Source organism: Typha angustifolia, chromosome 7 (assembly GCF_048772165.1).
Source record: "Typha angustifolia cultivar Huaian chromosome 7, ASM4877216v1, whole genome shotgun sequence".
Taxonomy (NCBI): Eukaryota; Viridiplantae; Streptophyta; class Magnoliopsida; order Poales; family Typhaceae; genus Typha; species Typha angustifolia.
This window is the reverse complement of record NC_133245.1, coordinates 2,169,959-2,190,111: the sequence shown is the minus strand read 5'-3', so window position 1 is coordinate 2,190,111 and position 20,153 is coordinate 2,169,959. Positions and strand designations below refer to the sequence as shown.

Genomic DNA, 20,153 nt, shown 5'->3' with positions numbered 1-20,153 from the left:
CTAATCGAGCCAAATTTGAGCAAGCTAGCTCGGCTCGGCCCAATACTTCTTTCAAGTCTAATATGTTAGGCTCAGCTAAGCACATTTGGAGCTCGAACCGACCTCGTGCCGGGCTCTTAACAAGTTGAGCCCATTAAGAGCTGGGCCCACAAACAGAAAATCTCTGGCTATCAGCCCAGAACATATATATCTATATATGGCCCCCATTTTGAACAGCTGAACCTTGTATGTTTGTTGAGAAATAGGCAGAATGCTTCGGAATCACAGCATAAGCAAGAAGATGACATCTCTTAATAGTCCTTTATTAATTTCCATGCTGCCAATGCACGGAATTGTTGAAAGCGATGCAAGTTCGCTGTCAGCTCCTCCGTTTCCTCGCAACTTCCGCAAGAAACTCGAGGCCACGATTAATCAATCAGGTATGTATGTGTGAGTCCGGAACGAGATCCCAAAACTTACCTTGTTCCAGTCTTGAAAATTAAAGAGATCAATATTCGGAATATTCCTTGTTTGTTTAAAAAGAAACTTTGTTTTTGAGCATCATCTCTGTCCCAATATTTCCAATTATTTAGAGGATTAAACTGACTGTTTACACTCTGGATAAACCCACCTTCCCCCCCCCTCTTTCTTGTATAAATTCTCCACTTTCTTCCCTCTTTCGTCTCCCCCTCCTCAATCCTCGTCCTAAAGAAAGGAAGAAGGAATTCTTTTTTTTATTTTTTTAATTTTTGGTTGTAATTTTCCGTGATAATGCTCCCTTCTACTCTCCCTCTCCTTCTCCTCCTCCTCGTTCCACTCGCGGCGGCCGGCGAGCCACGGTCGCAGGCGGCGGCCGCTGCTCCGTCGAACGGGACCACCATCTATGACCTCCTCCCGCAGTACGGACTTCCTCCTGGCCTCCTCCCTGACACCGTCACCTCCTTCTCGCTCTCCGAAGACGGTAGCTTCACCGTTGACCTCGCCGGCCCCTGCTACATCGAGTTCGACTACCTCGTCTACTACGCGCCGCAGATCACCGGCGTCGTCAAGTACGGTGGCATCGAGGGCCTGAAGGGGATCCAGGTGCGGCGATTCTTGATCTGGTTCGACGTCGACGCCATCAAGGTCGACCTCCCGCCGTCCGATTACATCTACTTCGAGGTCGGGTGGATCATAAGGAAGCTCCAGGTGGATCAGTTCGAGACCGTGCACTCGTGCCGGGAGAATTGCAGGGTGCGATGGGCGATCGAGGCTGTTGGAAGATTGATGAAGGTATTCCATCCTTCGTTCTTTGCTTCTGGTTTTGATGGTAGGACTCTCCTTTGTGATTCAACCGTTTCCCCCGTTAGTTCTAATATAGGTATTTAGATTGAACGAGGAGCAGGGAGTTGGGTCTATTTCTCATTTATGTAGGTCGTGGAGTTATTTTTGCTCGCTTTTACGAGAATACCTACAAGTCCTTCTGGATAGGGATCAAGTGGTTAGGGCCAGAAGAATTTGCAATGTGTAGTGAAATGCTTATTGTGCGCAATGGGAATTTAGGAAGTTGTATGAGTATTTTGTTGGTCATGATTTCCAAGATTAAGGTAGTAAATAGATGGGTATGAAAGGGTTGGGGACAAGCATTTAGTTCGACGTTCGAATTGATTATGTTTCACAATATGAGCACAGATGGAATGGCCAATGTAAAGGAACAAAATGGGTGAGAGATCTATCAAATGATAAATTTTAGAAAGAGAACTATAAGAGGTTTTAAGAATTTCTGCAATTGGTTTAAGGGTTTCTATGGATCCAGCCTAGTGGAATATGCCAAAGAATCTGAATTCAAGAGGTAGGTAGAAGTAGCTTGATTCTATTTGGTTGGGAGTTATATCAGCCTCATATATAATTCCTTTTCCAGAAATAGTGAGAGCTGTACCCGCAATACTTTGTAACTCTGGAAGTAATGCTATATCTATTTTACAATACTTGACTACTTGATATTTCCATTACGTAAAGATGACGCTCTACGAGAGGGAAAAATTCTATAGTATGTGAGCAAAGTTTTCTTGAATTGTTTTTCAAGAATTTAGATTTATTTTGTGAAGAGCTTGCGGTGTTGAATTATTGTCATCTTAAGCATGCCAGATGACTATAAGAGAGGCATATAAACTTGCACATATGAAACTATATTGAAGAAAAAGTTGGTTATAAGAGCTGAAAGCTTGAAAATCTGAAGTCTGAATTCTGCACGATCCCTTTGTTAGTTCTGTTGCTTGTTGACCTTATGATGATGATGATGAGACTCCATTTTTAAGAGGATCATGACATGCTCAAGATTTTTCTTTGGCAATTTTTTGTTGTGATTATGTCATGGAGGAAGTGCTAGAGCATCCCGTTTTCTCTTTGCCTTCTAATTGGGATTCTTTGCACATGACATTTTGACTTATAAATTATATAAAATCACTTTCCCCTGGGTAATTGTGATTTTTGACCTCTGCACCTTGCTCAATATCATTTAGAATACATACGGGAAGCTTTGAGTTTAGCATCTCTATTTCAAATTCAAATGAGAGATAATTAACTAAGATGGCATCCTCTTGATTGTGCTCAGCAAACAACATAATTGACAATATGACAAATTCTAAGATGAAAAGTCTGCACCATGTGGTGTGAAACATCTACATTATACTTACTTTGCTTGGTGTCTTTATTCCCTCTTTAATGCCATTGCTCAACTTTGTGGTTTCATTTCTTCTTGTCCTTGTGCAGAGTATTTTCACCGCTGAACTTTAATGGTCAGAGAGACCTAGAAGATATGCAGGGAAGAGTAGCAATTGAGACGCACAAAGGTAACTTTGTGATAGTATGTGCAGGTCTATCTTTGTTGTCTCCTTAGGTATGATTGTATGACCTTATCTTATAGCATACGGATTTGCAGTTGTTTAACCTCTATTCCTTTAATAACATTCAAGTCTCATATCTTGTAAAAACAAGCAAGTATACTGATGAAGGTATGGTAACAGTGGTGCTATAAATGAGCAAGACTGTGATTAGACAGGTGCTAAGTTTGTAAGAATTAACTAGACAATGCAGGATTAAGTTATGCTTAATAAATATCGCAAAGAAGCCCTATCCTTCCCTCTCAATTTTCTTTTAGGTTTTCATTTTGTCAAACTTTAAAATATTTCCTTTCCATGACAGATTATGCTGGTCAGTGAATGCATCAAGTATCTGGACGGTCAGCAGCAGATGGCAAGTTTCTCATGGCGCTGTAAAATATTCCCAAGTACTCCATTAGTTGGTCCCAGACTTGGACCTTTTGGTATATAATCGAGTTGGGTTAAAGACGAGGAACTTTCTCATGGGGACATATATTTGTTGGAACTTATTGCACTACAAAGCTTATCTCCTTTGTATGTTGAACACCTTGCTTGCAATTCATGATCTTATATTTGTCACTCTGTTACCCTTCACAGGGATATCTCTGCCTTTATACATTTCATCTGAGTTACGAAATTTTTGGGTGATCCAATACACAGTATGCGTCCCTTCATTTTAGGAATATTTTATTTTTCTTATTCTAAAATATAACCTTTTATTTTAGAATAATAATTAAATATTATATTTATTCTAAAATATAAAACGTTAATCATCAAAATTATATTTTATAAATTTATTCTTGATACTTATTATTTTTATATTAAATCAAATCAAAAAAAAATATTTATCATAGTTTTATTAAAAATAAATTATTATCATCTTTTATTTCATTTTGTATCATATCAAAAAAAAATTATTACATCCTTGCTTCAAAATAAGAATAAATATAAAAATAGTTATTCCTAAAATAAAGACCTATTTAGAAATAATAAATAAAAATATTTAGTTTAGAATTATTGATAGAGTTCCTGAATGCAATTAAAATAGGAGAGAATCATATCGAACAATAATGGAGGAGATGTTAATCGTATAAGCAACTAAGAGTACTTTAATAATGAACAGTATTGAAAATCTATAAGGGTGACCAATATGTAGATTAGATAATTAGACTAATCATCTCAAGAAATAAATCATAAGTCTATAAGGGTGACCTACAACCCTCGAGTGAGTATATCTGCTAATATTGATCATATAATATGTAGTCATTGGTGCAAGTTTTAAATAAGCACTAAACTCCTTGTCCTGTTAGGAGTAAACATGATTTAGAACGCCAATGGAGCTTCAACATTCTCGCACGAGAGAGTTCTTTCTTTTTCTCTCCTCCTTTTCCAAATTTAGCTCTCTGACGTTAGAAGATTTCTGGTTGTTGGCAAGGAAGAAATGCTAGGGTTCTTATCCATGTACCATAACCTTTTATTTGCCATTTGCCTATTTGCTAAATGAAGTGATTTTTAATTACTTAAAGTTTAAAAGTATGACTCAGTTAGCATCTGCAGCCTTCCAAAATATATAAAAGTAAGCCTTCCAAAATATATAAAAGTAAGGATGTGTCTTATAATATAACCAATGGGTATCCACTAGAAGAGCATAGCTGCCCTAAAGTTTTCATTCTTTGAAATATGGGAGCAGTTGGTTTACAGAGGGCTTAGCACTCGCAATACAATACAAGAGCAATCTACATTGATGTACACCACCTACTACTCCCTGTACTAATACACTATGCCACTGTTATGCTATACTCATCATGTAACAGTAGATTCTTCCTTGATGGAAGAGGCATGCATACAAATTCATATTTCATTGACTTGCTAATACTGCTTGCTAGTGGACCTAGGGGTATATACACTAAATTCACGATTGTTCTGATATATCTTACAGCAACTCATTGTTCTGTTTATTATATATAATAAACTCAAAAATGCTGCATCTTAATGATGGTTCGCATTTCATTGTTTAATTCCAGGACTGGTTACCAGGGTGATCTACCAAACGAAGAACATGTCAGATGTCTACGGTGCTTTCTATGAATTTTCTTCTTTAATTAAGCCCAAGGTATAATCTGTCGTGCCTGACTGGTTTAATTGAGATCTATGTACACAAATATCTCTGGATTTTTTTTTCTGAGAAAGATGGAAATTATTTCATTAGAATAATATAGATTAAAGTAAATTTGGTGGCTTAGCTTAATGGCTTGATGGTTTAGTGGCTTAGTTTAATAACTCGATAGTGCAGTTGATGATTCGGCAATACAACGATTTAAAACAGGTCTCGATGATGTTTGATTTAGAGTAATTATTCAGCACACACATGGCTTAAAGTCTAAATTAAACAACTTACTATATTGACTAAAAAGTTTAGTGCGACCAAAATATTTCTGTATCTAGGGAGGATCGATCTTCTGTCCAATTTAAATTTTAATCTTCAGACTCACGAATGATAAAAAAAAACAGTCATATCTAACGCCTTGTGTAAGACCTAAGGCAAGCTTTAATGAATAAATTTGTATCTATCTTGTATTCAAATGGTTGAGGCATTTTGTGTTTCCAATCAGGAGACGGAGATTTCGATTTCCTATCTATCTGTCTAAAATTTAGACAGGACGGGTGATATAGTGGAGGAACTCCCATTCATGGGTGGTTTGCAAATTTAGCATCACTGGGAGATGACTTGCAAGAAAGCAACAACCAAACATTTCGCAAGAATTCCGTGTCACCACTTACATCGAGATGCCCTGCTACACACCAAACCAAGATGAAATAAGCACCATCAACAAAAATTCAGAATAATCTTTCTGAGTTAAAAATAAACAAAAAATAACAAGTAAAATGGAGTGCAATAATAGCACAGAAGAAGCTCATTTTTGTGAAGGTCAGACCCTAGTAATTACCTAGTATAGGTTAGTGCAAAAAGAAAAAGAACCTCCAAACTCTTTTAGAATTATAGCCAAAATGTAAATATGTACACGGTTAGATTAGTAGAAACCAGAAAAGTTTAAGCTGATATTACAGTGGGAGACAGCCTCATTGTCTCATGAGGAGTTGGTCAGACGAGAATCCTTGAATCCTGAGGTTGCACCCCCTGATGCTGCCGGCGATGGGGAAGAAGCCACGAAACTGGTGCCAGGCACTAATACAGAAGGAAGACTTGCAGCATGCCCCAGGTGGCCAGCAGGAGCAAAGCGGGATGGACTGACCATGGCAGTGCCTAACGATGGATTTGAGGTTGTCTGTCCATAGCCACTAGCTGATAAACTTCTCGGAGTGTAAACCTGAAAATATACTATTATATCACATCTCTGGTACAGGATGATTAAACTGTAATGTGGTTTTGAACAGGCACTTCCGGAAAGTAAAAGCATGCAAACAAGAGATGCTGCTAGGAAGTAAAGTTTATTCACTAGATTCTCTTGTGTAAGTTCTATGTGAATTCCCCAAAAATCATAAATATGAATACAAACATTCCTCTCCATTTATTACTTCTATTGAAAGATGAATCTGTACAAGTTAATCGTTAAGTCACCAAATACAGAGAAAAGGAATGGCGGGACAATAATAATATAACAAATACATGCAAATCATTTCCCATAGTTTGACCAGGAGACTGAATTTAGGAGGAATGGTGGTTCAAAGTGGAAAAACCATTTCCAGATCCACTCTCCCCTATAAATATGGGGTGTTAGTATTTCAAGTCTGCACCTTTCATACCAAAAGTAATAATGGTCATCAAATCCTTCCTAATCTTATGTCACATCCCTCTCTTCCCTCTAATGAGGCAATTCAACATTTTCCTTCCAATCATCCTAGAATAAGTTTGTTTTAGCCATACCTCTAGAATATATTCTCATTTATGACTGATTCAATTGTGCTTGTTTCAAGATACTGACATGCCTACACCTCATTCTCATTAGAGTTGAAAAAAATGTCACTTTATGATAATTAATTCTGTGCAAAAGTTTCTTAATACCACTTCATTGAAGATGCCTATAGTTCATCCTCATGCAGTTGATAATTCATTCTATGCCAAGGGTTTGAAACAACAATAAATTCAAGAGAATCTTCAAAAGAATGTTACAAATGAAAAGCATTTCCAACCTTACAGCATACATATTGAAAGGCAATTCTCTTATAATATTGTGTGACCAATTATGCTGGCTCTGCTACAAGCTTTGATTTGTTGTAAGGTCAGCTCTCTAAATCACATTTAACCATTTAGGTCTTCTTACTTTTACCTGAAGTGGAGGTATAGAATAACTAAAATGATATCATACTTTAAGCCCCCACCCCACAACAAAAAAACCACATTTTGACCATTGCTGTAGAAGCTCTGCATTGGGTAATTCGAAAAGGAAGGGTTATACTCAAAAAATCTCACATCTTGCTTATTTATCCGCAGTATCCAAAAAAGAAGGGTTATACTCATGCGACATGTTTTGCTTAGTTATTCATATGACAACGACGGGTTAGTTATTAGAACACATTAAACACTAAATCCAATGAAGCACGGACACGAGACATGGATACGACACGATACAGACACGGGGACACGGCAAATTTTATAAAAATAAGACACGGACATGACATAGGACACGGCAAAATAAATAAAATATATATAATTATTGATACATCTAAAGAAAAAGTTTATCACACTACCTACCTATCACATTATTAGTTTATCACACTAATTAGAATTAATGTAAACAACAAAAAATTTAAATTTAAGTCCTACCAATATCAAAAGAAAAATAAAGGAAAATTGAAAGGCTTTAAAAGAGAAAGGCATGTGAGATCATTTTAAAGTTGCTTACAAGGAGGGAGGGAGGGAGGGAGAGAGAGAGAGAGAGAACGACGGTATGCAATTAAGTATACGCAAGAAAGGGATATACACTTTTCGATCAGGTGCAGGAGCCGATCCAGGTCAACTTACTCAATCATGGGCTATTTCACTTTGCCACAGGTCGAAAAAGGGCTTTTGACTCCATGAAGAAAGACAAGGAATATGATGCGAAGAAATGCTTGTAAGGAGAGAGAGGTCTGCTTGTGGGGAGAGAGAGAGAGAGAAATGTCTGCTTGTGGGGAGGAAAGGGAGGGAGGAAAGGGAGGGAGGAACGGAGGGAGAGAGAGAGCCTTATCCATCGCAACCGATCTCAAAGAAGCTGCTCAGCCACTCGTCTGTTGAGGTCATTCGTCGTGCTCGCTGTGCTCACGTAGTCGCAGCCGCCCGTTCGTCGTGCTCGCCATGCTCACGCCGTCATAGCTGCTCGTTCGTCGCGCTCATCCATTGTAGCAGCTCGTTCATCGCAGGTGAGGATTTAGGGCTGAAAGAGAGATTTCCTCCAAGGGGTGGGGTTTGGGGAAATTAATTTTGGGTTTGGATCGAGTTAATAAAAAGGGCCCAAACCCGACCCATTAACACCGATATCAATCCCCCCCGTGCCCTACTATGTCCAATATTTTTTTTTATATTTTTTTAATTAAGGAAACTTCTGACCCGTGTCAGTCCATGTCCGACAAGGACACCTCCTAGGAGGTGTCCGTGCTTCATAGACTAAATTTGATGTTGTAGGATATAAAAAGGAAATGTAGAAATAGAATTATGAGCTATTCACTTAACCTGTGGGGCACTTACAAGATTGTGTTGAAGAGAACTAAATGCAGGCCTGTTAAAAGAGGCAGCGGAAGGAGATGTACTATGTATCTGATGCATCTGACGTCCTTGAGTAGTATGGTTAGAAGCAGCATCTGATTCCCCACCTAAATCACCACCAAAATTTACCTCCACACTAATCCTTGGAGGTTGTTTGGGAACAGAACTTATATTAACTGCATTTTCTGCCTGCAACAGCACAGACTGCATGCTCCGTCTTTTTATCTCTTCTTCAGCATTTAAAATCTGTTGGACAAAGTATTTGACTTGTCATAAAAATCAAGGTGCAATGGAATTACCAAACATGAATGAAGCAGAAGAACATTCCCCCTTGCTGTACTTCTAAAACATTTATTTTCCAGATTCAGACTTTAAGGTATCATAACCTAATTAAAGAAGGGTACAAAAAGAACCAGACCAATACATAAAAATGAATCAGACAAAGTAGGTGATCATGTAACAACTACTTCAACAGCCCAAGTCCAGCTAAACCAACACATTTTGCAGCACTATATCTTACCTAGTATAGCCTCATTGAGGTGTGTCACAGCAACCTTTATCTTCAGCATGACAAAATCTCAAAGTCTTTCTGAACAATGCCATGTCACTCATGGAAGATTTTTGTGTGGGAAGCATGTAAATGCATTATGGCCATGCATGTAAAGAAATTTGCTGATAAGACAAAAAAAGCTTCTTCCCTTTTAATTAGAAAAGGTAAATTATCAGAAACGATTCATAGAAAAAAAAAATGGAGCCCACAAGGTGTTGTACTGCTTCTTATTATATGACCAGTTTCCAAGAGAATTTTGACAAATTTTGCATCTTCAGTAGAAAGGATTTGCAAGCCAGTATGGTAAAGGGAGGCAGATCATTTCAACATATCATCAAACTTAGAACTGTAACAACTTTCCCCCTATCCAACATCTGGACAAATTGGAGAGAACATTGCAGGAACAATTACCTGCTTCAGCATTTGTACAAGATTGTGTTTCTTCTCATTCAAAACATGCAACTTCTTCTCCAACTCTCCTTTTCTCTTCTCCTTGTCAGTAGCAACATCCAGACCGCTATTTTCCTGAGAATATGTTAAGACAGACCAAACATTCAAATGGGTAGAAGATTATTCAAAATCCTAAATCAAAGATCAATAATAAAACTGCAATAGTAATGATTGATTAAGATACCAAAGCCAATTATAGGATGTGAAGATGGTGTTGCACATACTGAACGTCATGAATATCTAATTGCTAAAAGCAAGTCGGAGAAAACTCATTCTCAAAGTTGAGGACAAAAAATTCCCTTCTAATTATATCATATTTCCAACGATCACTAAAATGTAAATAACTGTTTTAAAATTCTCGATCTGCTTCAAGATATTGTTCACACCAAACTTACCACACCTGACATGTGCATATGTATTTTTTTTCCTGGATAAAGCCATAAGATACATCAATTTAACCTGAGAAGTAGCCAAATCCTACATAAAATTTCCTCCTATTACGGGAGTAGATATCCTCGACAAGTTACCAATCTATCTATCCTAACAGGATCAAAGAAACAACAAATGTTCGATGAGTTTGCTAATAATAATCTCTATTTCACCTTCACATCTCATAAAAGATCATCTAAGGTGTCCCATTTCTAGATGAATCAAAACCATCAAATAAATAATCATGGCAAAATTTCCTCACCTCCAATTTCACAACCCCAGCGCCACCTCGGCCGACCTCCAAATCATCGCGTTCCTCTTTCACCGGCTTCTCCACCTTCAACTCTTCCCCGCTCTTCTCCCCCAACTCCGACGCCTTCGCGTCGACATTGATCTCGCTCTTGATCTTTGCAGAGCTAGGTCCACCTTCGTCCTCGTCGTCGTTGGCCCTGCCCCCCTCCTCCTTCTCGTCGACTTGTCCTCTAGGGTTTTCGGCTTCGAGGCGAGATAGGGTTTGGTTTCTCCTCTGGAGGAGGCGCTTGAATTGAGATAGAGAAATGGTGGGCGTCGGAATCTTCCACTGGCGAGGGATGTCGGGAACTCGGTGCATGTTTCCGCGGTAAAGAGAGATCGCCACCATCTTCTCTCGATCGTCGCCTCTCTCGTTTCTCCTCTCTCGTTCTCGCGCTTCTTCTCGTTCTTTCTTTTTCTTCTCTCTCTCCCTTGCCCTTCGGATCCTTCTTGCCGCTCGGGACTCCATCTTTGATGTTGGGATCCGAATAGGTTGGCGGATATTTGAACCCGATAGAAAGAAGCGGTTCGGGTCCAACTTCTTTGTTCCTTCTCTTGGAAAATATACAAATAACACCCCGTCTTTTTAGTTATTCTGTTATTAACACCATCTCTTCGAAGTTTCTATAATCCAACTTCAGATGACACCAGGGTTAGTTTAAACTAAATAGTCCCTAATAAATCGTATTAGAAAAGGATTGTTTTTATTTTCTTACGGATAATTAAAATTAATTTAAAAATGCCTATTCTTTTCTTATTCTTAACTTCTAAATACCCTTAATTAAGGTACTAACATAAAAGCTAAAGTTGTTCTAAGTATGTTCTTTTCTCAAGGGACTTCTCGTAAATTTTTGTATTATAAGGTTAGTTTAGAGAACGTCTGCAAAATAAGTTATAATTCAGAATCAAAATAGCACAAATTCGGACTAAACCCAGTTATAATTATAAGTGATTGGGCCTAATTTAGGCCCAATTTGAAAATAGGAGATGCATGAAGAAAATGATCTCTCCTCTTGTTGATTATATTCATTTCATGCAAAGCTCTCCTTTTCATTTTCCCCACTTCTTCTTCTTTATAGACCTTACTGTAGGAAAATAAATATCTTAATAGTGATGCAAAAGCTACATACATTATATATATATATCGTTGTCTACTTGTCTCACCACTAAGGTTATGTTTAAAACTTAAGATTAGCTGATAGTGATGGGTGGTCTGCCAAACTTAATTAACTAATAATCTACGAGTTCTAAAAAGGTACATTATGTCGGAGAGGAGTCTTTCACCAAACCACTCTTCAGTATACTTCAAAATTTAAATATTAATACTTGCAAGTTGATGGATCAAAACTTATTAATTTTCATATGTCACTGATCCAAATTCTATCAGCAGTTTTATAACTTATTTAGTCTCATATTTAAAATTTAAAGCAAACTCAGAATTTAAAAATAGTGAAGAACTCGTAGGTGAGAGCTAAGTCCAGTCTCGGTTACAATCATTTAACTCTGCAACGTCTCCGTCTGCAACAGCGACTTCTGCAGAAATCTTCAGCAGTTGCCGTACTTCTTTGGAGGAATCCTCTTTAAACTCCCACCCAAATCGACTATTTTAATCTTCTTTTCCCTATAATTATTTAACCTTTTACTGATTTATTAACTAATTTGCTGGACAATCCAAATGCTGCCAAAGTAGACCGCCTGACAAATTCTGAGGCAATTAGAGAGATCTCATTCTATAAGCAACAGTAGTTTTATAATAAATTGCTCCATAGTTTAGCAACCACTTCATTTAAATTATTGGCGTTAGCTCAACAATGATAATGATAGTCTTTCGTTGTCGTAGCCTCATCATTTTAAATTAATATCATACAGTTTTTTTTATTATTCATGAATATTAAAGGTCTAACTCTTTTTAAATATAGTTACTTATACTTCACTAAGCTTTAGCTAATATAGTAAATCGTCTAGTGTAGATCAAAATACTAAATAATTAAATATTTTTTTATAATAATTATTTAGAGTTAGAGTCGATCTTATGACCTCTTTAATTATGATAGGTAGAAAATATTATCACGTGTCCAAATATATTATTATTTTATTTTCAGACCCTTAAAAAGTACACTGACATGGACCAGTACGCCTTTGGTCCAATGATATTTAGTCCCACGTTAGCTGGCCAACCTAACTCAACCACAGTGGCGGCCTACCTAAAATTGATTGCTAATAGGAGGCTTCACATAAAATATTAGTTTTACATATTTTAATATTTAACTGTTTATATTAGTAATTAAACGAACTTGTGAGCCGAACAGAGCCTCTAAATAAATGTAATATTTTTTTCCCACCTACTCTACTTGAAATCTGGTTGATATTTCTTTGTACATTCTAGAATCATTAAAAGTCAAAACTTTAGATTAGTTTTTTGATGGTAATATATTAATACCATGTAAAATGAAATTGGATTCAAAATATATTAATACCGTATACTTATGCAAAAATTCACTCTATTCTCCTATAATTTAAAAAGTCTAAAACCATTTTATGTTACTTAGGACTAGAATGGAATTGTTAGTTTTTCTTTCAAATTTAATTGAGCTCTATGACTATTTCAATCAGGGGCGGCAAAAATTGACCCAATTCGATAACCTAACTTTTAAATGGATTTGAGTTTAATTTAATTAAATTCAAGTTATAAATGGATCAATTCATCCGACTCGATTATTAAACGGGTCGTATTTATATTCATTGCCTTAGCCCCGTTAACTTGTTTATAAATAGAACTACCAACATATTTATAACATGATTAATTCGTTTATGACCTGATTAATATTTATAATAAGAATAAATTTATTTATAATCTGAATAATTTTGTTTACAATCTGAATAATTTATAAAAATTTAAATATTTTGTGCCACCCGATGACTTATTTTCGACTCATGTAAATCGTTTAATAAATGTGTCGTATTCCTGTTTATAAATTTTGACCCATTTAATAAATATGCCATGTTTATATTTGTATTATTATGACGCAACCCAAATCTAACTCGATTGCCACCCCAATTTTAATCGTTTAACAACGCTATCTTAACAACCCTGCTATTTTGCCTACCAAATATGGAGTATTTTGATTATTTTATCAACAGTTAGTTAAGTTTGATAGAAAAAAAATTAATCATACTTATACGTACACAAATTGACTTGAATTTTTTAAGATATATGAAAATAAAATAATTTTGAGTGTAAGTATGCTATGGTAAAATATATTTAACCACCGAATATTTTAATGGTCACTATATATGGGTTACATATGAAATTAATGCACAAATATTATAAAAGAGGAGAAGAAAAATTTAACAATGCAAGAAATTGCTGCAGTCTGTGGTACTTGGCAGCTGGTAGCCAAGTAGGAGTTGCCATGTCTTTTCATGTAGCAATTTGGTGCAAAGAGAGGGGCAGGGGATCAGGTATGGACCACAACAGGGTCAGACTCAAATATAGATACGCGAACCCACCCACTCGTGGGAGCGCACTGACGACCGAGCTACCGTACAAAAAACGCAGCACCGTGCGATCGCGAGCTGCGTACCGGAGACACGTGTCGCCACGATCAAGCTCCTCGAAAACTCCCTGGCCGACCTCCGTCCCCGAGCCGCCGATTCCTCGCCCCGCTCCGCGATTCTCGGGATCGCGAGGCGGAGGCGACGAGGGTCCTCGTCGTCGTCTCTCCACTCTGTCCCTCTCTTGACCTTTATTTGATTTCTTCTTCTAGAGAGGGAGAGAGAGAGAGAGAGAGAGAGAGAGAGAGATATGGGTGGTTGCGTTTCGAGACAGGAGGGGTGCGTCGGAGTGCGGAGGAAGCCCCACGGCGGCGGGAAGCGGCGGCGGCGGAGGGCGATGAGGAAGTGGAAGTCGATGGAGACGATCAATGAGGTCGAGAGGCCGGAGGAAGGCGTCGACAAGAAGTCGTGTAGTAGTAATCCTGCCTTCCAAGGTTCTCTCTTCTTTTACGTTATTACTTATTACCCTTCTTCCTTTAATTTAATTTGTTTCTTTTACTTTTTATGGATATAAAGGGGATATGAGTAGGGCATTGATGTCGAGCTGTGAGTCTTTGTTTTGGCTCCGCATTCCTCGTTGAATTATTGAGTAAGTTCAGAAATCGGAGTCAAATTTGTATATTGGAATGAATTCGTTTCTGAATTTAGAAGCTGGAGTCAACATAAGATGTGGACTGAATTGGACTCTGTCCTTTCAAATGTAGGTGATCCTAATTGCGGGTATTTTTCCTTTGCACAGTGGAGCATTGACCATTTTGAGGATTTACTGGAAAGTTCTAAAACCCACAATTGGATTCTTGTCTAAATTTAGAAGTTGGAACTTAAGTTGAGATATTCAACTAGTCTGTAGCGGTTCAATTTGATAAGAGATCAACCTGATCATCTTAATTATGGGTACTCCTTGATTGAATACTAAGGGCAGCGAGGGTTGCTCTTGTCGAGGTCACCAACTAGGCAACTATTAGTCAATAAGTTTCTGCATTACAAATTATTGCTTTGGGCACTGCATTAATTCCAATATCTGAATGGGTTTATTTCCTGGTTAAAAATTTTCTTTTTAGTATGAACTTACTTGGAAACATCTCACAGTTGCTTTGGGGAACGTCGAGGAGGCATGGTTCGACACACTCGCTATAACAGAGTCAGATTGTGAGGATGATTTCCATAGTGTGCAGGATGGTATGCTGCAGATAACATTTCTTGAGATATGTAGCAACTCTTGTCCTTGAAGCTTTACAAATGCTGTGGAATTCCGCAGATACTTTTTCATTAAATGGGTTTGAGCTTGAAGCTGTGTTGAGTATTTCAACGTCAAAAGATATCAAAAGTGAAAGCACCTCAATCTATTCCATCGACCAAATCCAGAAGAGGCATAGATCAGGGGAGCAAACTAGAGTAAATTTGGAGAATGGAGTGAAGTCTGTTGTTAGCCATGATGGCATCTCTAGCTGTCCTGCAGATGAAGGTGCTGGTGTCACAGAAGGTGGGATACTGGATGATTGCGGTATTTTGCCTCATAACTGCTTGCCCTGCCTGGCTTCTGCAGCTTCCATAACCGAAAAGAAAAGACCCTTTAGCTCTAGCCCAACTAATTCTGTGAAGATGCCTTCTTTGAAGCTCCCATTCAAGAGAAAGGCCGGGGAAGCCACAGGACTATGTAAGTGTTCCAAATTCTGTTCTTTTATTTCCATGTTGCTGTTTCTCCAAGGGAAAATCCAACTGCTCCTGCCCATTTGGACACTGACCATTATATGCTCAGTATATGATCTCTTCCATTGTTTGTTTTGGTTATTTTATTTACTGATCACTTGAAACTACCAAAATTGTCTCCATCCTAATTGTTCACTTGTGTCCATTCAACACACATAAGAAGAATATGGAGGTGATCAGGTCAAGAAGGACAATAGTTCATTAAAAAACTGCATTTTCTGGAAATGATATCTGGAAGGCAACCATCAATCATCACATATCTTTAACTAGTGTTTCATTTATCACACATGAACTCATGATGGCTGCTCATTCTAAGTGATTGATTGAAATTCAATATTCATATGTCATGCTGCAGTTATAACCTGTAATTTTGCAGCAATCTCTTCATGTAGTAAGAAGAAGAAAATGCTATCAAGTTTTTTAGAAGCTTGAATATGCTGACTTGTTTTCTCGCTTCCATATAGTTTCAACAAAAGCTTTCATTGAAAGGCCACTAGCAGGTCTCCAAGTTCCATTCTGCTTAGTGGAGAAGAAAATTCTTGATAGCTGGTCACATGTTGAGCCTAGTACCTTCCGAGTCCGAGGAGCAAATTATTTCAGGTGACCAACAAATTCTAGTCTTGAATTCATTCCAAATATGCAAACTCTATTTAATTATTCACCACTTAGTAACATTTAAAATTTTATGTATGCTAGGGATAAGAAGAAAGAGTTTGCTCCAAATTATGCCGCATATAACCCTTTTGGTGTCGATGTATACTTGTGTCAGCAGAAGATTAATCACATTAGTCGATATGTGGAACTTCCAATTTCAGATGCATCTAGCAAGTTTCCTCATCTTCTTATAGTTAATGTTCAGGTATACATGCCAGACCAATATATAGTTGCTATCTCAGCATTACTACTTGTTACAAATATTTGAAATTGTTTTTAAGTTTCCTAAATTGGGTCTGTTCTTCCTCCACATTTTTACAAACAGAAGGGCTCTTAGATGCATGTGCTGATAATTATGAAATTCTTATTTGTCATGAAATAGACATTCAGTTTCGTAAAAGATCCTAACTATATTCTTTTGGACACTGCAACATGCTTTAGACTACCACTTATTTTAAAGGCCATACGTGTTACATATCTAAGTTAACCAGCGATAGACTTAGTCTCAGCTGCTGTCATATCTTCATGGGGCCAAGTTTACTCACCAAATACTAATAGAATCTTTTGAACTACTAGAAATTTATCAAATAGCTGTAGTTGAGAACTAGTACTCTTAGAACATAGTGACACAATTTAGATGAAGAAATTATTTGTGTTGCTATAATTATACAAGAAATCAAACTGAGTCATTGATGAATTCAGATATTTGTTTCTTTGCATTCACATTACTTTTGCTGGAACCGAGGATATAATCTGCTGTTCTATCTTGCTCAAGAGCTGACATATCAGCTTCACACGGGCTGCATTGAGTGGTTCGGGTTGTGTCAGTAGCTTCCCGAAAACCATTAAACAAACAATTTAAACTATAAGGTGTAACTTTGAAAATTTAGCAGCTAAAGCATTCATTTGACATGTAAGTTCTCTTGTTTTCTCAGGTTCCATTATATCCTGCTTCAATGTTTCAGAATGAAGTGGATGGGGAAGGAGTAAGTTTTGTCTTATACTTTAAGCTCTCCGAGAGGTACTCAAAAGAGCTTCCATCTCACTTCCTAGACAATCTCAGAGTAAGATTTTCTGGTCTGAATTTTGCCTCATGTCTTCTTTTATGATTAGTTTTACAAAACCCAATACTCATAGCAGTGTTTAATGAAACAAAAATTTGCAATACCTAAACACTCTTGGCTTTACTTTTAACATGAGTAGAAATTTGATGGTTTGTTATTTTCTTTCGAGAATGAGGTTAATCTTTCGAGAATGAAAATTCTTACTCATTTTGGAAGGCCACTTGGAATAAGAGTCCTGCATTAAACTTCTGTCTTCAAAGAGAAATATGAACCTTGAATTAAAGCATTACTTAGAAAAGCTCGATATACTTGTTAAGTTATTGTTCACTTTTATAAGATCTGACAGAGGGTTAAATATGCTAATGTTGATGACAAGGACTCATGATTTTTGTGAGCTTGATTCTTTTCATTTGTTGATTAATGGGGGCTGACTTCACAAGTTTCAGAGGGTTGGAATTTCTCTGATCCAATATCTGCTTCAAGCCATTTTGCCAGTAAAAACTAATTAATAATGAGGTTGTAGTAATTATTTCCTTTGTTCGGATATATCCTATTCCTTGTCTTTTAAAATCATAGCAGTAGCTCTAGTCATTAACTTTGTACATGAGGAACCTTCTCAGTTCTGTACAAATAGTGGCTGTTTGATTGTCCGCATTTAATGATGTACTGAGGCAACTGGTGCCAGCACCAATAAAACACAACAATTTTCCTTGGGTTATTAGAGAGTGTGCAACTCAACACATTGGTAACTTGGGTGCATCAGTGCAGCAAAACTAATCCATGTAATGCAGCAGATAGTTAATGAACCAGAGATGGAGCATATATACTTATTATTTGCCGTTGGTCTACAACTGCAGTTTGACAACATAATCAAGTTTATTGCTTTTCGTGCATCATATGAAGGAATATGAATTTGCATTTTCTTAGCATGTGTTAAGTCTGCAAAGTTTGTCAAAGGTCTTTCTTTTTCAAGAACCATACATATTTCAATCGTACTCTAAGCCATGTCAGCCACAATGCATTTGAGTGTGTTGCAAATGGTGATTGTATAGAGAAATATAGAAGTCAAACGTAAGCGAAGTGCATTTATGCTTGCAATTGCTTGTCACATTGCATTAGTTATCTGAATTTATTCATCTTTAGTTGTAATTGGATTTTATTAACACATTCATTAATTTTGTTGATACCCTGTATCTCTTTAATTATAGTTTTTCAAGCCTTGAGAACCTCCTATGTGTTTTTTAATGCTGCCTGATCTGTTCTTTGAATTAGAGATTAATTGATGATGAGGTAGAAAAGGTAAAAGCCTTTCCAGTGGACATGATTATTCCTCATCGGGAACGACTAAAAATACTTGGCCGTGTAGCAAATATGGAGGATCTTCCTTTAAGTGCAGCAGAGAGGAAGATTATGCATGCTTACAATGAGAAACCTGTGCTCACTCGTCCCCAGCATGACTTTTACTTGGTATTTACTAATTTCAGTCTCAGATATTTGGTTGTTATTAGCCCCATATTGTTGTGAATTACTTCTCATCTCATGTTACCGTAGATGGCTTTCACTTAGCTTTTCTCCTTCCTCAATGATGAGAATTTAGTTTTGCCTAAAGTTACTGGATTACTTCTATCTACAAAATTTCTTGCTCTCTGATAATTACAATTGCTGCTCACTTTATATTACAAGTTAATACTCACTTATGAATTCATTTCTTTTGCTGCTCAATGCTAATCTTTTATCACATGGCACTCTGTTACTCCCCCTCTTTATGTTGTTGCTTTGTTATGACTGCAATTTCTTTTCTTTTTTTCACTTTGCTGCTATCTCTGCTTCATCAACAGGGGGATAATTATTTTGAGATTGATTTGGATATGCATCGATTTAGTTACATCTCAAGGAAAGGTTTTGAAACATTTTTAGACCGCTTGAAGCTCTGCGTCTTAGATTTCGGCCTAACAATCCAGGTATTCTCAATGTATGAAGGACTAATTTATTCTTTGTTTAGAATGGAAGTCTGGGAATTAATTCCTTTTGCTTTACAGGGAAACAAGCCTGAAGAATTGCCAGAGCAGATACTCTGTTGTGTGAGGTTGAATGGAATTGATTACACTAACTATCACCAACTTATTGTGCCTAGTCCTTGACCTAATGCATTCATCGCCAACCGGCTAACTAGCCATTTTTCTACATTGAATGATTACTGATATAGAATCCATATGTCTCGAGATCACAACAGCTATGGAGACAACATATTGAGGATCGTTGTCAAGATAACTGCCATAGAATTTGGCTAGCGTGATTCATGTGCAGAATTCAAGATTACTCGAGGCTGATGATTTATTCGAGTTTGGATACAAGTTGTAGATAAAAGACTGCTGCAAATTCCATGACATCTATATTTAGCAGGAAAATGTTGTCCATTGTTGCTAATTATCAATGTCTAATCAGACAGACTTCACTTTTTCTTTTACTGATTCTCAAAGGGAATAAAGAGAAGAGAAGAAGTTGCCTTATTATGCATGAAATAGGATATAAACCCCGACAGATGCATCACTCATTGTGCATTGATTCTTTTTGTGTCTGTCTGAGAAGTGAGAAAGTGATGCTAAGCTCTGCTGTTTAGGAGTATACACCTGATACTTACATTTGTATTATTTTAACAAAGATGATATAAAAGCTACAAGTGAATGATGTTAAGGCCCAACCATAAGAGGCCTGGAGGACTACAAACTTAATTAGAGGCCTTTAAGTTTAACCACTTTAGTCCTTTCTGTCTTGAATCATTGCTAGATATCATTCACTATCATTCACATCAAAGTAGATGAGAGATGTCTAATAATATCGACATTATTGAGGCGTTTAATGGAGCTATGATATAACTCCACGTGACGGTTGTCGGGAAAATTGAC

At 37.1% G+C, this 20,153-nt stretch overlaps 3 protein-coding genes across 5 annotated transcripts; 2 read left to right on the top strand and 1 right to left on the bottom strand.

The window, feature by feature from the left end:
- Positions 1-366: 366 nt before the first annotated feature.
- Positions 367-3,419, top strand: LOC140763901 (uncharacterized). The gene is made up of 3 exons (XM_073102277.1): positions 367-1,251; positions 2,731-2,810; positions 3,163-3,419. Exons 1-2 carry the CDS (start codon positions 751-753, stop codon positions 2,752-2,754), a joined length of 525 nt encoding a protein of 174 aa, XP_072958378.1. The 5' UTR covers positions 367-750; the 3' UTR covers positions 2,755-2,810; positions 3,163-3,419.
- A 2,065-nt stretch (positions 3,420-5,484) lies between these two features.
- Positions 5,485-10,722, bottom strand: LOC140763952 (uncharacterized). 3 transcript variants are annotated; one of them, XM_073102344.1, is made up of 5 exons: positions 10,236-10,722; positions 9,506-9,619; positions 8,527-8,790; positions 5,908-6,169; positions 5,485-5,635 (listed from the first exon to the last, which is right to left on the bottom strand). In XM_073102344.1, the coding sequence occupies exons 1-4, from the start codon at positions 10,611-10,613 to the stop codon at positions 5,930-5,932; spliced, it is 996 nt and encodes a 331-aa protein (XP_072958445.1). In that variant the 5' UTR covers positions 10,614-10,722; the 3' UTR covers positions 5,485-5,635; positions 5,908-5,929. The 3 variants fall into 3 exon arrangements, with proteins under 3 accessions (XP_072958445.1, XP_072958446.1, XP_072958444.1); XM_073102345.1 differs by having other exon boundaries at positions 5,487-5,632; XM_073102343.1 differs by lacking the exon at positions 5,485-5,635 and having other exon boundaries at positions 5,807-6,169.
- Positions 10,723-13,774: 3,052 nt separating this feature from the next.
- Positions 13,775-19,812, top strand: LOC140763859 (uncharacterized). Its single transcript, XM_073102227.1, has 9 exons — positions 13,775-14,253; positions 14,909-14,998; positions 15,078-15,476; positions 15,994-16,129; positions 16,226-16,388; positions 17,119-17,247; positions 18,520-18,714; positions 19,086-19,208; positions 19,287-19,812. Exons 1-9 carry the CDS (start codon positions 14,070-14,072, stop codon positions 19,386-19,388), a joined length of 1,521 nt encoding a protein of 506 aa, XP_072958328.1. The 5' UTR covers positions 13,775-14,069; the 3' UTR covers positions 19,389-19,812.
- The last annotated feature ends 341 nt before the right edge of the window (positions 19,813-20,153 follow it).

Bases quoted from the DNA above. Each gene is read 5' to 3' on its own strand.
- LOC140763901 (XM_073102277.1), top strand. From the start codon at position 751: ATGCTCCCTTCTACTCTCCCTCTCCTTCTCCTCCTCCTCGTTCCACTC. The intron at 1,252-2,730 runs GTATTCCATCCT...GTCCTTGTGCAG, and splicing joins CTGTTGGAAGATTGATGAAG to AGTATTTTCACCGCTGAACT.
- LOC140763952 (XM_073102344.1), bottom strand. From the start codon at position 10,613: ATGGTGGCGATCTCTCTTTACCGCGGAAACATGCACCGAGTTCCCGAC. The intron at 9,620-10,235 runs GTGAGGAAATTT...ACATATTCTCAG, and splicing joins CTGGGGTTGTGAAATTGGAG to GAAAATAGCGGTCTGGATGT. The intron at 8,791-9,505 runs GTAATTGTTCCT...TTTGTCCAACAG, and splicing joins TTGTACAAATGCTGAAGCAG to ATTTTAAATGCTGAAGAAGA.
- LOC140763859 (XM_073102227.1), top strand. From the start codon at position 14,070: ATGGGTGGTTGCGTTTCGAGACAGGAGGGGTGCGTCGGAGTGCGGAGG. The intron at 14,254-14,908 runs GTTCTCTCTTCT...AACATCTCACAG, and splicing joins TAGTAATCCTGCCTTCCAAG to TTGCTTTGGGGAACGTCGAG. The intron at 14,999-15,077 runs GTATGCTGCAGA...GGAATTCCGCAG, and splicing joins TTTCCATAGTGTGCAGGATG to ATACTTTTTCATTAAATGGG.